Source organism: Tauraco erythrolophus, chromosome 3 (genome assembly GCF_009769465.1).
Source record: "Tauraco erythrolophus isolate bTauEry1 chromosome 3, bTauEry1.pri, whole genome shotgun sequence".
Taxonomy (NCBI): Eukaryota; Metazoa; Chordata; class Aves; order Musophagiformes; family Musophagidae; genus Tauraco; species Tauraco erythrolophus.
Genome location: NC_141467.1, coordinates 5985748 through 5998557, shown reverse-complemented (window position 1 = coordinate 5998557; position 12810 = coordinate 5985748). Strand labels below are relative to the sequence as shown.

The 12810-nt window shown below is 47.1% G+C and overlaps 1 protein-coding gene across 2 annotated transcripts in view; it reads right to left on the bottom strand.

Moving 5' to 3' along the window:
* Positions 1-11877, bottom strand: part of RREB1 (ras responsive element binding protein 1) — a 79455-nt gene extending 67578 nt beyond the window's left edge. For both annotated transcript variants that reach the window (XM_009990343.2, XM_086608435.1), the window contains exons 1-2: positions 11513-11877; positions 18-137 (exon numbers count right to left, since the gene is read on the bottom strand). In XM_009990343.2, the coding sequence (XP_009988645.2) occupies positions 18-137; positions 11513-11543 (151 nt within the window). In that variant the 5' untranslated portion in view covers positions 11544-11877. The remainder of the gene's footprint in view (positions 1-17; positions 138-11512) is intronic.
* Positions 11878-12810: the final 933 nt, after the last annotated feature.

Genomic DNA, 12810 nt, shown 5'->3' with positions numbered 1-12810 from the left:
CTAGTCAAACCACTTACCTTCATTTTTATCCCCTGATTGACTGTGGCTCTCTTCTTGGTTGCTGGTCTCGTCACTTAGTGTAGTATGTATAGTAGCGTCTGGCTCTTCAGCCTCTTCTTCAGCAGCACCCTCTAGCACTATGCGAGGGAGAAGGGAAAAAGAGAAAGGGAGTCAGTTTTTCTGGAAGCCATTTTAGTAAAATAAGACTGCAGCCTTTTAGTTTGAGGGCTCCCTGACTGATATGCAGGTCTGACAACAGAAGCACACAAACAGTGCCAGCGGAGCCAAGCGCCCGCTCCCATGAGTGGCTCAGCACTGGGCTGGGAGATGCTGCTGCCTCTGCCTGTGGTGAAACCTGGGCAAAGGAAGAGACGAAACCCTTACTGGCTTGGTCCCCAGTATTCAGCCAGCAAAAAAGAGGAGGAGGGAGAGGAGGAGAGAGCAAGTTAGCGTATCACTGACAGCCGTGACATTTGGTTAAGAAATTGGAAGAATATTCTGCAGCTAGAGAATTTAAGTAATTCAGTTTCACACACACACACTCCTCCTCTCTTCTCTTCTTCTAGGATTAACATTTACTCCAATACATGAATTCATGGTGACCTTTCTCTTCCTTCTAGCAGTGGTGAAATGACTACTGAGGTTTCTGGGACCATTTGGCATATTCCTCACACCCACTGCCCAAGGTTTCCAGATGAGTTGAAGACAAGCAACCACCGTACGTGCCGGCAGAATTTCTCCACACCCCTTTCTGAAACCACAAACTTATCATGCTATCGTTGGGGTTTCAGGAAGAATGCCTGTTCTGGCTGCAGAATGACAGGGCAGTTAAACATCATTTTTAAGGTGATGGGGAACGATCAAGGCATGAGAAAGAGAGGAGTTCTCTGCCCGCAGCACCCACTGCAATAGCCTCTGGAAAAGGTTATCTGTAATATGGAAAACTAGTGATACTTTTTTTAATGGAGAAATACACCTTTATAACCTTACAAGCAAAATATTTATTTCATTATGGAAATGAACACACTGTGGGCATTTCATCATCTCAGATTTACAAATCTCATCCAGCAAACTTAGTACAGGTTTTCCTTTATTCAGGAAGCAGAGACCATCGGCCTTAAACAGCCGTTAACAGAGTTTCTTCCTTTTAAAAAACTATATTCTCAAGGATGACATGCAAATCAGTCACGCAACACATCTTCAAATGATGTCTGAACAGCATTTGCAAACAATAAATGACCACGTTATCCCAACTACTGACACCTTAGAGCGCACAAGAAAAGGCAGACACGGAGAAAGGGCCCGGCTCGTGTCATGCAGTTCCTCGTTTCACGCGATGCCGGACAAAGCAGCAGATCCAACCTTCCTCCGTTTAACCACCCACCCTTTTAGGAGCGGCACATGGATGATATGACACAGTGAGCCAGCGCAGACTAGAGACAAATCCTAGGACCCAACTAAGCCCACTATCCAAGGCTCTGGATAGCATCAACTTTTTAACAAACACTGTTTTCAATCTACATCTTCAAAACCAGACAAAATGACTATTTTTACGCTAACCCGAACAACTCAAGGTAACTTCCCTAGTCATTTTTGTACTTTTCCGCTAAGAAAACACTAGTGGCCCCTGCAACACAGAGATTTCTTGATCCAAAGTGAGGCCAAGCACCCATTTTCTCCAGTAATTATGGGAGCTGTTTGTTTGTCTTTATTTTGTTTGTCCTTAGCCGTTATAACTTTGCTGTTGTTTTTAATAAAGGTCCATCTCATTCGACAGTAACACAGTAATTTCTCCCCCCCCCCCCCCCGGCCTTTTTTTAACCACCTATGTGGTAGCTGACTTAATTTTCAATAAAATAAACACAAAAGTTATATTTGAGACTGGCCTAAATCTTCTAAGTTGCTTGCTGTATCTGCTTAGTACCACCAAAAATAAGAATCAGTTTAAATTATTTGGAGGGATTTCTGTTAAAACAATGCAAGTAAGCGCTTTAGTCCTTAAAAAAAACCAACCAAACAACTCTTCCTTCCAAAGTAGACCTATTCATTCCTCCTTCAGTCAATACCTAAGACATTAATGTCACCACTGATTCATCCTGGAAAAAGTCAATCAATTGCGTAACTGTGAAGACTCCTGTGTTGGTCAAGGTAACTTTAAGATAGCTCAGGAGCTTCCCAGAGAACTAGAGTCAGAATTCCTAGTGCTGCTTTTAGCCACCGTGAAAATGGGAAATGTTCATCACAAAGAGAAGAGGCAGGCATCCATGCATACATTAACAAACCTACCTCCTCATTTAGAAACACCTGCCAGCTTGCTCTCAGTTCTTCTTTCCAGAGGAAAACTCTGTACTGTGCTATTACAGCCTTTCATAATTTCTATGAACCAACAGTTATTTTGCTTCTGAATCTAAGCATCTTCCTGCTAACGCAAACAAAGATGTATAGTCACAGATTTTGGTTTTAAAACCATTTTCTGTACATTAAAAGTTTCCTATTTTGGAAGCAGTTGAAAGACTGCAACTTAATTTCTGCAAAAATAGGTGTTACGGTTGCATGTTCTTATTTACGTATTTATTTTCCACTCTCTCGCAAGAAGCAAAAATGCACCACTGAAACAAAGACAACTGCATGAGCAGCACACACCGATCTCAGAAGCATAACTTTCTATTTGCAATAGGATACAGAAACAATAAGAATACTGGGCCAAATCACTCCTTCCTGTGGGAAAACCCGCGGCAGAGCGCCTTGAGGCAGAAACATACAGAGAGACTTCTCTTGCAGCTTTTTTTTCCCTTTTTTTCTTTAAATAAATGCATCACTGAGGATGGGGAAGTGTGGGGTTTTTTTCCACAGCACCTATGAAACTCAGGGAATCAAATAGGCAGCAACCAGTACGGATGCCCCCTATGCCATGCTGCCTTCAGGACTGCAAAACTTCTCAGTTCACACCAGATGCCCCTACTTGGAGGTCACGCTGATGAAGCCTTCTTCCTCCCTCTCCCCAAAAGAAAACAAAGACCTCCAGGAAAGAGGACAAACAGGAAATAAGCTGGCAAACAGCGGAGCCTCAGGTTGCATTCAACATCTGACCAAAGCCTCTAGGAACCAGGGAAGTGGTCACAAGCATTCAAGTCATCTTCTACTTTGAAGAAACCCCCCAGTGTCACCGCCATCCTCTGTGAAAAGGAGAAAAAGCAGAGAGCAAGCAACAGCGCTGAGACACGTGGCGCTGGGGGAGGAACCAAACAAAACATCGCGGCAGCCCTCTTTGCGCAGCCACACCAAGAAACCTGGCTCTTCCGTGGGAACATGTCCCCTCTGTTTCGTGTTGCTGCAACCATGAAACTGGGGCAACTCTGATCCCACAGAGAACCCTGAGGGGCCTTTAGCTCCTGACACAGGCCCGCTCCTGATGCCCCATATAACCAGCTAATGGGAGAGTCACGGAGAAAGCAGAGTGCTAAAAAAAAAAGAAAAAAGCCTTGTTGCTTCCCATTCAGTCTGTACAGGAAGACACTTGCTAGACCTATTTCCTCCTTTGGGATAAAGTGTGACTCCACTGTATGTTAAAGCTGAGCCCATCAACAGTTACTTCCCCTCTTCGCTTATGTGTACATATTTTATTTAATTTTCTTGTTTAAGACCACTCTCTCAACAGCTACAGCCGCTTCTCCTTCTGGTGAGGAGCATCACAGATGAAGCAAAAAGGAGAACACAGCCTACAGGGGAAGGAAGAAGAAAGGAGAAGAAATTATGAGTCTTCAGAGTCACAGTCACTTGACTTGCCGTCGAGAGGTGGCTGCACAAGCACGGAGCAGCGCGTCCTGGCCCCTGGGAGCTGGTGCAAGTCTCTGCTCCAGATTGCTCTGCTGTCTTTGCACATGAGCTCTCCCCTTGGAATAGATAGGAAGAAACACACAATACAGGCAAGGAGGGGGAAAACCTGGTGTGTAGCACAAAGCTGCTCATTGTTCCACCTTCCGAAAAAAATCCACATTAATGTTAAAGTAGAAGCCATGCGCTAATTGGGCCAGGGAAAGATTAGCACTCTCAGCCAAATACTTTTATGGGTTTCATTAAACATGCTGTAGTACGGAGCGCAGAACACGGGGGGGAGGAGAAACAGGGGAAACAAATGACAGTTTTAGGAATGTGTACCCACACACACATGCATTTCAAACCACTTTTTCCCGTGAGGGCCAAACAGGAATCCTGAGCCTTCTTCATCATTTCCATCTTAGCAACGCTATTAGCTTATTCAAGGCTTTCCCACTGTTGCTTTTTTTTTTCCTAAGTGGTAGAAAAAACCCCAAGGATCATTTAAATGAAGGCCAGACCTTCTAGTATACAAATTTAGATGAGAACAGAACTTCAAAGAGGGATATCACATTTGAATAAACAAAAGTTTACCGTTTACCCTTGAGATTATAATACCTAAAAACCACTACGCCGCGCTCCAAGTGGTTTCCGATGCACTGCTCTCCCACTCAGCTTCTACACAGAGAAGCAGGTTTTACTCCCAGAGCACATGGCCACACTCCCAAGCACAAACGGTCGCTCCCACCCCAAGAGACACGCACAATCACCCGCGCTCCATTCTGAACGTGATTTTGCATCCAAGCTGGCAGGAAGAAAAGAGGGTGAAAAGGCGTTGTGTGGGAAGAAGAAAGGGTTAACACTATTCAAAGCACTGCCGCAAGGCAAAGGAAAACCAAAGGAAAAACGCTCTCCCGACTGACCTTTTTAATACCAACCCTGCCCTTGCTACTGAAGGGTTGGTGCTGACTCGGCACCCCAGCGGTAGAGAATTATACTGGCAGCGTCACCTCACTGTCACCACTGCTGGAGCACCAGTACAGAGCAGCCTATGGGGAAAGGAAGACAAAGCATAAAAGAAAGACAGTGGCATGGGAGTATCTCATCTGGTGGTCGTTCTTTCGCTTAGCATTTGGTAAAAACTAAGAGTGCTATCCCAAAGGTTTTGAACTTGCACCTGTAACTACTGGTTTCCTCTAGGGAAAAACAAAACTAAACAAAGCAAACGCTAAAACACAACAACCAAAAGGAGCAACATCTCTTGAAAGGTACTCCCTGAGCACCAAAAGACAAGACTGCTCTTCTTGCTATGAACTCTCTGAGCTATTAGCGACACAAGTGCTTTACCTGTGTTAGCGCACGTGTAACACTTTGCTTCCTAAAATAATTACAAATCCACAACATCCACGTGCCTTTTCTTACCTAACACGTACACTGACAGCATCGCCCAGACACAGAATAACCAAGTGAAGCACATGCTCATGGCCCTGCCTTAAAACTGAACTAGGGACCACGTTCTGTTTTGGGGATGGGGCGGGGAAGAAGCACCAAACAAGAACAAGATGACCCCTGCACTTCCAGATTATTTTGTATGCTGTTGCTACACCACCTAACAGTTAGGCTAAATTTTAAATATTCAAATATATTTACTCCTCCTGTTTTATTTCCTCGCGTGTATAGTGAGATACGCATGTAGTTTTTATGTAGGTTTTGACAACCACCTTCTGATGGACTTATGGACCACTAATAATCCTCAGGACTTTGGCTCAGATGACCAAAAGCATCTCTCCATAAAGCAGACCAGAATTTGAACATAGTTAATGCCTTAAGTGAACGACAACTCTGAGTCACCATGATGCTTTGGTATCTCATTGATGCAACACACAGGAAACAAGGAAGCTATATGAATGTAACAGTGAGATGCCGTACTGGCAAAGCAGGGGTTTCCTAGATGAAATTCGCCTGTATGGTCCAACTGGTTTACAGCAATGCACGGAGACTCGGGCAGCCTTAACATAAAATGCATTCACACCTATCTTCTTGGCTCTGAGCTCAATTTGCTAACTCGAGCAGGGTACCCACGTTTGCTCCTTTTGCAAGTGCTGTGTGCCATGGGAACAGCCCTCGCGCAGGAGCCTGTGGTCTTGCTCGGCTAGAAAGGAGAACCGAGGCACACGCTGCTGCAGCGCCGAGAGCGAAAGCAAAACCCGGTGGCTCCCAACAGGAAAGCCCAGGTCTCTGCCAGCACGCTCAGCAGGCACCTCAGAGGGTTCGATCCGAGCTCCTGACCAGCACTGCCATCCTCAGGGATGGCAGTGCCACACCAAACGCACGGCACCACAAGAGCCACAGTAACCTGTGGCCGCATTTAGGCTCAACAGCTGCTGGTGAACTGAGATTTTTCTAACACCTTGGCCCCCCTCCCCCCCGACCAAAGAAGTATCTACGATGTTCCTCATCCTCACGGCTTGTATCAGCTTGTGGGCGAGCACCTGGCCCTTCAGGAAGCCTCTGTCACCCAACTGCAGTCAGCTCTGAGAGCTTGTTCAAGCAGAAAGGATACTGAGACTTGAAGATGGTTCAACAAACCTGGGGCCGCGAGCATCACTTTTGGACAGGTGAAAAAACAAAGCCAGGCCAACAGCAGAGCGAAACAAGTGGCTGCAAGCAGACAATCCTCCGCTCCTTCCCGTGTGGACAACTACAAACGCCTCTCCATTCTCATCCTTGCCTGCCCATGCAGCCCTCAGGAGGCCAATGCGGACAAGGCTTGGTTCCCCTGTTACCGAGAGCCAGGCCCAATTCCCTGGTTACCAAAAGCCAGGCCCAATTCCTTGGTTACTAAGAGCCAGGCCTGATTCCCCAGTTACCGAGAGCCAGGCCCCAGTTACCAGGAGCCAGGCCCAGTTCCCCAGTGCCGGGAGCCTTCCCCAGTCCCCGAGAGCCAGGCCCGATTGCCCGGTTCCCGGGAGCCACGGCGATGCGGGCGGGATGCGGGGGGCCTGGGCCTTACCCGGCACACCCCCTCCCCGCTGGCTGAGGAGGGACACAAAAGCAATACTGTCTGTCCTTATAAGCTCCGCTTCGCATGTGTTCGGGGAGCGGGGACAGCTGTGCGGACGGCTCGCAGAGTTCCAGGAAGTCGATGTGTTTCTTGGCTTCGACTCCAGTTTATTCGCCTCAGATGAAGTGGCGACCCGAGAAAAGTCCCTTCCCGGGCTGGCACCGGCCGCAGCGGGGCGGCGCTCCTCGGACACCGCCCGGGCTCTCTCCCCACACCGACCGGCCTTCCCCGCTCCGGCCGCTGCTCTCCCTGGGGCCAGGGCTGGCTTACATCCCACCGGGGAAGGGGACGGTCTTGGGATGCAGTGTGGAAGAGGGCGGGAGCCCGGAGCAGAGCCAGGGATCGGAGGGAGCAGGCCCTGAAGGCTCTTCCCTCCGCGGGCGGGATGGAGGTGTCTCGCAAAGGTGGCAAACAGGTCAGGCGAGCGGAGTCGCTCTGCCAGCCAAAACCACCACAGCCCACATGGCTCCGAAGGAGCCGAGGATGAGGCAAGGGAGCAGAGTGGCAGGGGGAGCCAAAGCGAGGAGCGGCGGGCACCCCCTTGTGCGCATCTCCCTGCCAAACCCCGGAGAAGGGGAGGCGCGCTGCCCGAGGGGAGCCCCGGCAACCCCAGACACAAAACCTCGTCTGCTGCGGCTGCCGCCTCGCACAAACAAGAGGGGACGAGGGATGTAAAATGAGGAAACAACCTAAAACGTAGCTCTGTGGCTTCGGTTTGGGCTTTGTTTTGTTTTGGGGGTTTTTTTTATACTTTTCCTTTGCCCCAGCAAACCCAGTTAACTTAAAACCCTGGTTGGGGGGGAAGCCCTAGGTTGATGTCCCATCACCTACATGGCTAAGCAAGCAGTGTGCTGAGGGAATGGGAGGGATACTCGTCCAAGAGCCCGAGGGGTGAGCTAGATGGATTGCACTTGGGAGAGCCAGATGGAAAACATTTCTGAGTAACGGAGAAGAAAAGCGACCTCCCCTCCAAAAACTCCGAATTACAGCACCCCGCAGCTCCCACAGAAGAGAGGCTGCAGGGACGCAGCGCGAGCGAAGCGGGACGCTGGGCTCAGCCGGGTAGCTGTGACGGAGATGCTGACATCCCCGACAATATATGGCCAGTCTAAACCACGGGATATCTTGTCCTTTTAAGGTGGGCCAAGAGCAAGCATCTGTGCAGCAACAGCAGCACAGCCCCAGCCTGCCATCAACAGCCCCCAGTGTCACTGAAAAAACAGAGGCTCCTGCGCCGTACCAACTGGCCATGCAGATGCCCAGGCACCCATCCCAACAGGGGACAATCCATCCGGTTGTTCCTCCACACAGCATCACGGAAACAAGAAGGAACAGTAACGAGAGGAAGAAAAAGCCATGAAACCATGCGGCCGGGCTGCTCGCTGGCAATTGGCGCCTGCAGCTGTCGGGGAGGGAGGGAGGGAGGGAGGGAGGAATGGCCTCTCACCATCCCCATCCCGGTCCCCATCCCTCGCCCTGACAGCCAGCAGCTCAGCCAAGGGCAGCTTTGGAGCTGGGACTCAAAGTAAAGGTTTAAAGCAAATCTCTGGAGGGAGAAACGAGCAAACGTTTCATGCCTTGCTCTTCACACGTAGCCAGAGCTGCGTGTGTGCAGCAGGACAGGTTCAGCAGGGATTAGAGAGGGGCAGGATGAATCACGCTGAGGAAGATACAGAAAATCTCCTGTCCTAGTGCCCTGCTTCTTGTGCGGCGCCCTGGTTGTGATCCTCTTCCTCCAGGACACATTTAAGGAGAGCTTCACAGAGGGCTTGAACGCATGGGCAATTTTACAAAAACCATTCTAGAAATAGTACCCTAAACCAGGAAAAGACTCTTTCCTTTCAGAGTAGCTATGTCCCACACGGCATTTCACCACTGTAACAGCATCCACATGCTAGCACATTTCCTTGCACAGGCAAGCTCAAGGGGGAAAGCACTGGTTTGCTTACAGCAGAGCCCCCAGTGCATCCTCTGCAGCCTGACGCCCGCACCCTCTCCGCTTGGAGCACCGTAACAGGTAGCACACCAAAGCACTTCACGCCTCGCACGAGAACGCAGTAAAACGATGCAAGACATGAGAAAATAAAGAGTAGAAATTACAAGGATTAAAACTCATTTCCTGGTGGTAGTGTCAAACCATCACGATTTTATCACAAGCCCTGTAAAAATCTGATGGTGTTACATTACTGTACGAAAATCTCCTAGCTTTTTGAAGTCAAAGTTCTAGTTTTCCAGGTTGTGGAGAAAGGACAGAAACTTTACGTGCTCAGCAAAATACAAAAAGCAAATTAAAGTGAACAGATTAATTTTAAAGCCTCAAGCTTTTAAGGATAATCATGATCTCAGATGCTCAACCTGTAATTTCTTAGCACACAGGGTTAGCAACACAGAGCGTCCCTTCTTTACACGGCACGTTTTGTACCCTGGAGCATATACCTTCCAAAACTGAAATGGATTTTTTTCTTCTTGAAAGAGGGAAAAGAATCACAACATCTCAGCACGTTTCTAACGTTTTATTTAAAAGCCAACACAGCTGCACTCTAATGCTACTTAAAGATGAGAACCTCCACCAAATTACCAAACTCATTTAAGCGGTAAGAGATTCAACACGCAAATATTTTGCAGAGAAAATGATTCAAGAGTTTGCAGCTCTTCTCGCTGCTCTTTTCCAGGGAGTATGACTTGCTGACAGGATTAACTACTGCCAGGCTCACGAAGCTGGGAGACAGCTGCCACATGGCAGCCATTTATTACAAAGCTCCACTCCTCTAAAGTTAGGAAAGAGGCAGACTATTTCATCTGTGTTATCAGCAGGGTTCCTCTGCTCCACAGGCTTTAGTGACTAGGCTTTTTCTAAACAAACACCTCCTTTTCTCCCCCACCTTGTTAACATCATTATCTTCCCGTCTTCTGTTTCTGGTCAGCACAGGAACTATCCCCCCTATTGCACTCTCCAAACAACAACAACAACAACAACAACAACAAATCTATAATCAAGACAATTTAAAGCATTCAGAAACAGGCATATCCCCTGAAATAGATTTTTTTTAATTAGAGAGTTATAGCTTGAAATTTTAAGAGGGGAAACCACATGCCACAGGGAGGAAAGAGAGATGCGCTGGAGCAAAAGGATTCAGAATCATGCTGTACAACCCTCGCTCTCCCATCCAGCCTAGGAGGCATTTGTAATGCCAGCCTCCCACTGTAAAATCCAAAGCGGCTACGCAGCTTTTTCATAAGCAAGGTAACCTGTAGCACTCCTTCCTAGCTTGTGTCTCCACACCAGGTAGATCCTCCACAGACCCACAAGCCAAAGCCACTCCCCTGCTCTGCACCGTATGAGGCACAAACAGGTCCCAAGTCAACCACCTCCACAAGCCTGCTAAGGACTAGGAACAGATACGCACCATCGACATCAACTCCACGTGACATTAAGCATAGATGACCATCGGTTGCCATTCTCCTGTTATTTTGAACCCGAGTTGAAAGATACAAGCTGGCTGTTTAATTTTATCTGGGGTTATTCTAGATATGTATTTGCCAGAGTACCACAAATCACTCAAACTGAGCTTTACTGCTTCCTCCAGGTGAAGGGAGAACCCAGCCTTGAGAAAAATGTCTCTCTCTCATCACCGATGAACGAGTTGCCACAGTCTTGTGAGCACACCCACTGGCTTGTAACAGCTGGGCAGGTAGCCTTCCGGGCTGTTTGCCGAGCTCTAAATTCTGAAATACAACGTTTCTTTCTTGGTTTAGTTAGGTGAATTAATTACAGCAATAGATGGTGTCGGCAAGCCTCTCCAAATTGAGATCCTCACAGGAAAGTCACTAGGAAAATTTTAAACAGCAGTGCTACTTGTCTATGGTATTCTTCAGTACCAGTTTTCTTTCTATTTTGAAGTACACACAGCGAAACTAACCTGTGGGAGGTGCTTCCTGCACCCTACAAAATGAAACAGCATCTGTTAATTTTCATAGACTGCACCACACATGCAAAAAAAGGGCACAGGGATCCAGTTTGACAATTTTTTCTTATGGAACTCAAAAGTCCCTCAGCTTTACCAGATGAGTACAAGAAACCTTCTCAGAAATGACATACCTCCGACTTGAAAAAGACATATTTTCAAAACAAGAACTGCACACACACACACACACAAATCCCCCTTCATCCACAACCACATCCAGCTGCTGACCTTCCAAGTTCCTTGTAGTATAGCTTTTGCTCTGGGACTTTAAAAGCCTAGCAGGCATTTCTAAAGGATTTTACAAAGTACACAGGCCCGGCCTTGTAAAAGCTCATGAGGAATCCATGGAGGTCATCGTGGAGCTTAGACAGTCTGCAAACAGTATAATCCATGTGTTGGTGAGGTAAGGAATGACCAAAGTTGGGCAGACAGGCCTGAAGACTTCTGCAGCAACTGGTTTCTCCAACAATGCTGTAAACCCTGGAGGAAACGCCTGCTGATCTTCAAAGCCCTTCAGTAGGAACAGCCTTAAGTTTCCTGAACATGAGCATTCTGGTTGAGAGGCCACAATCCTCTTATGCACGCAGAGAAAAATACAAAAACAAAGCAAACAAACAGCAAAAAAATCCACTAAGGTTAATAACTGCAAATAACCAGTGAGACTGACCCTCTACTCTGCAACGAGCTGTCGGATCCATCCAGCAAAGTTTTGATGCTCCTCGGCACAACAGCCACACGGATCAAGCAGCAGCTTACAATCTCTGCAGCTTTCCTTTTTGTATTCCAGGCAGTCCTCCACACGTGTAGACTCCTGGAACGCAATACTCAGCTGTTCGGACTAGGAGGGGATGCTACAGCCTGTAGCTGTACAAGGTGTCCACCGCAACTATATCAAGACCACTGCAGTGCCCAACACTGCTGGCAGAATTTTAGGTACAGCCTTCAGTCGCCTTACGAGCTGCACAGGCGACCATGAGTGAAGGGGAGTCTGGACACCTGCACACTGCAAAGAATTGCAGGAAGTTTATTTCAGGAACGCTGGGGAAGAAAAAAAAAAAAAAACAGACAAAATTGTGAACAGGTTTCTTCAGTAAGTGAAGTTTCAAGTTGCTATTCCTCCAGCCAAAAATGTCTGCTGCTAGTCCAAAACCACCCTCCTCTTCCAAAAAACCAATTCCACCGCTAGTGCTTCACACATTGCCATCAAACAGATGATACAGACAATTCTTCCCACAATTCATACATGAAAAGAGAACCTCATTTCCTTCTGCTGACTCCCATTGACATACAATATACAAAAACGTTAGCCTGAAACAAACTAGCATGAATTATGGATAGATTCGATCCAATTCTAGGTAAAGTAGTAGTTGCAAATGTTCATCATAGGGAAAAAACGAACAAAAAGATAAAGGTGACCAAGTAGCCTGTGCATCCACTCACACCCACCCCGATTTCTGCAGTAGGACAGCAAGAGTTTGCGAGAGGAACCTTGACTAATCACTTTCATATATGCACACACAGCGAAGCAGCATTGAAGTATCATAATCAGACCTATGATACTGAAATTCATACATCTTTTGAGGAGTGATGTTTCCACACGAATATTTTCTCAGCCCTATATACATACACAGCCACACAGCCACTTCCTTTTAATTCTAAAAATGAAATCACCTTGCTTTACAGTTTTAAGACAGTGTATATATATATATACTTTTACATTAATCTTGCTGAGGTTACTTAGAATCTATTCTATGACCAGAGATGTCCAAGACCTAAAGTGTTCTAAAACAGTCACAAAAGAAAAAAAAAAAAAATCTGATACTCTTATTTGATTAGGTTACAACTCTTTATAGGAACAAACTGTATTTCTACCCAACTGACAGATCCCATCCTCCAAACTTCACATAAAAATGGCGTTCAGTCAGAGCAAAAGTAAAGGACAAAGAAAACCTCAACACCAGAACT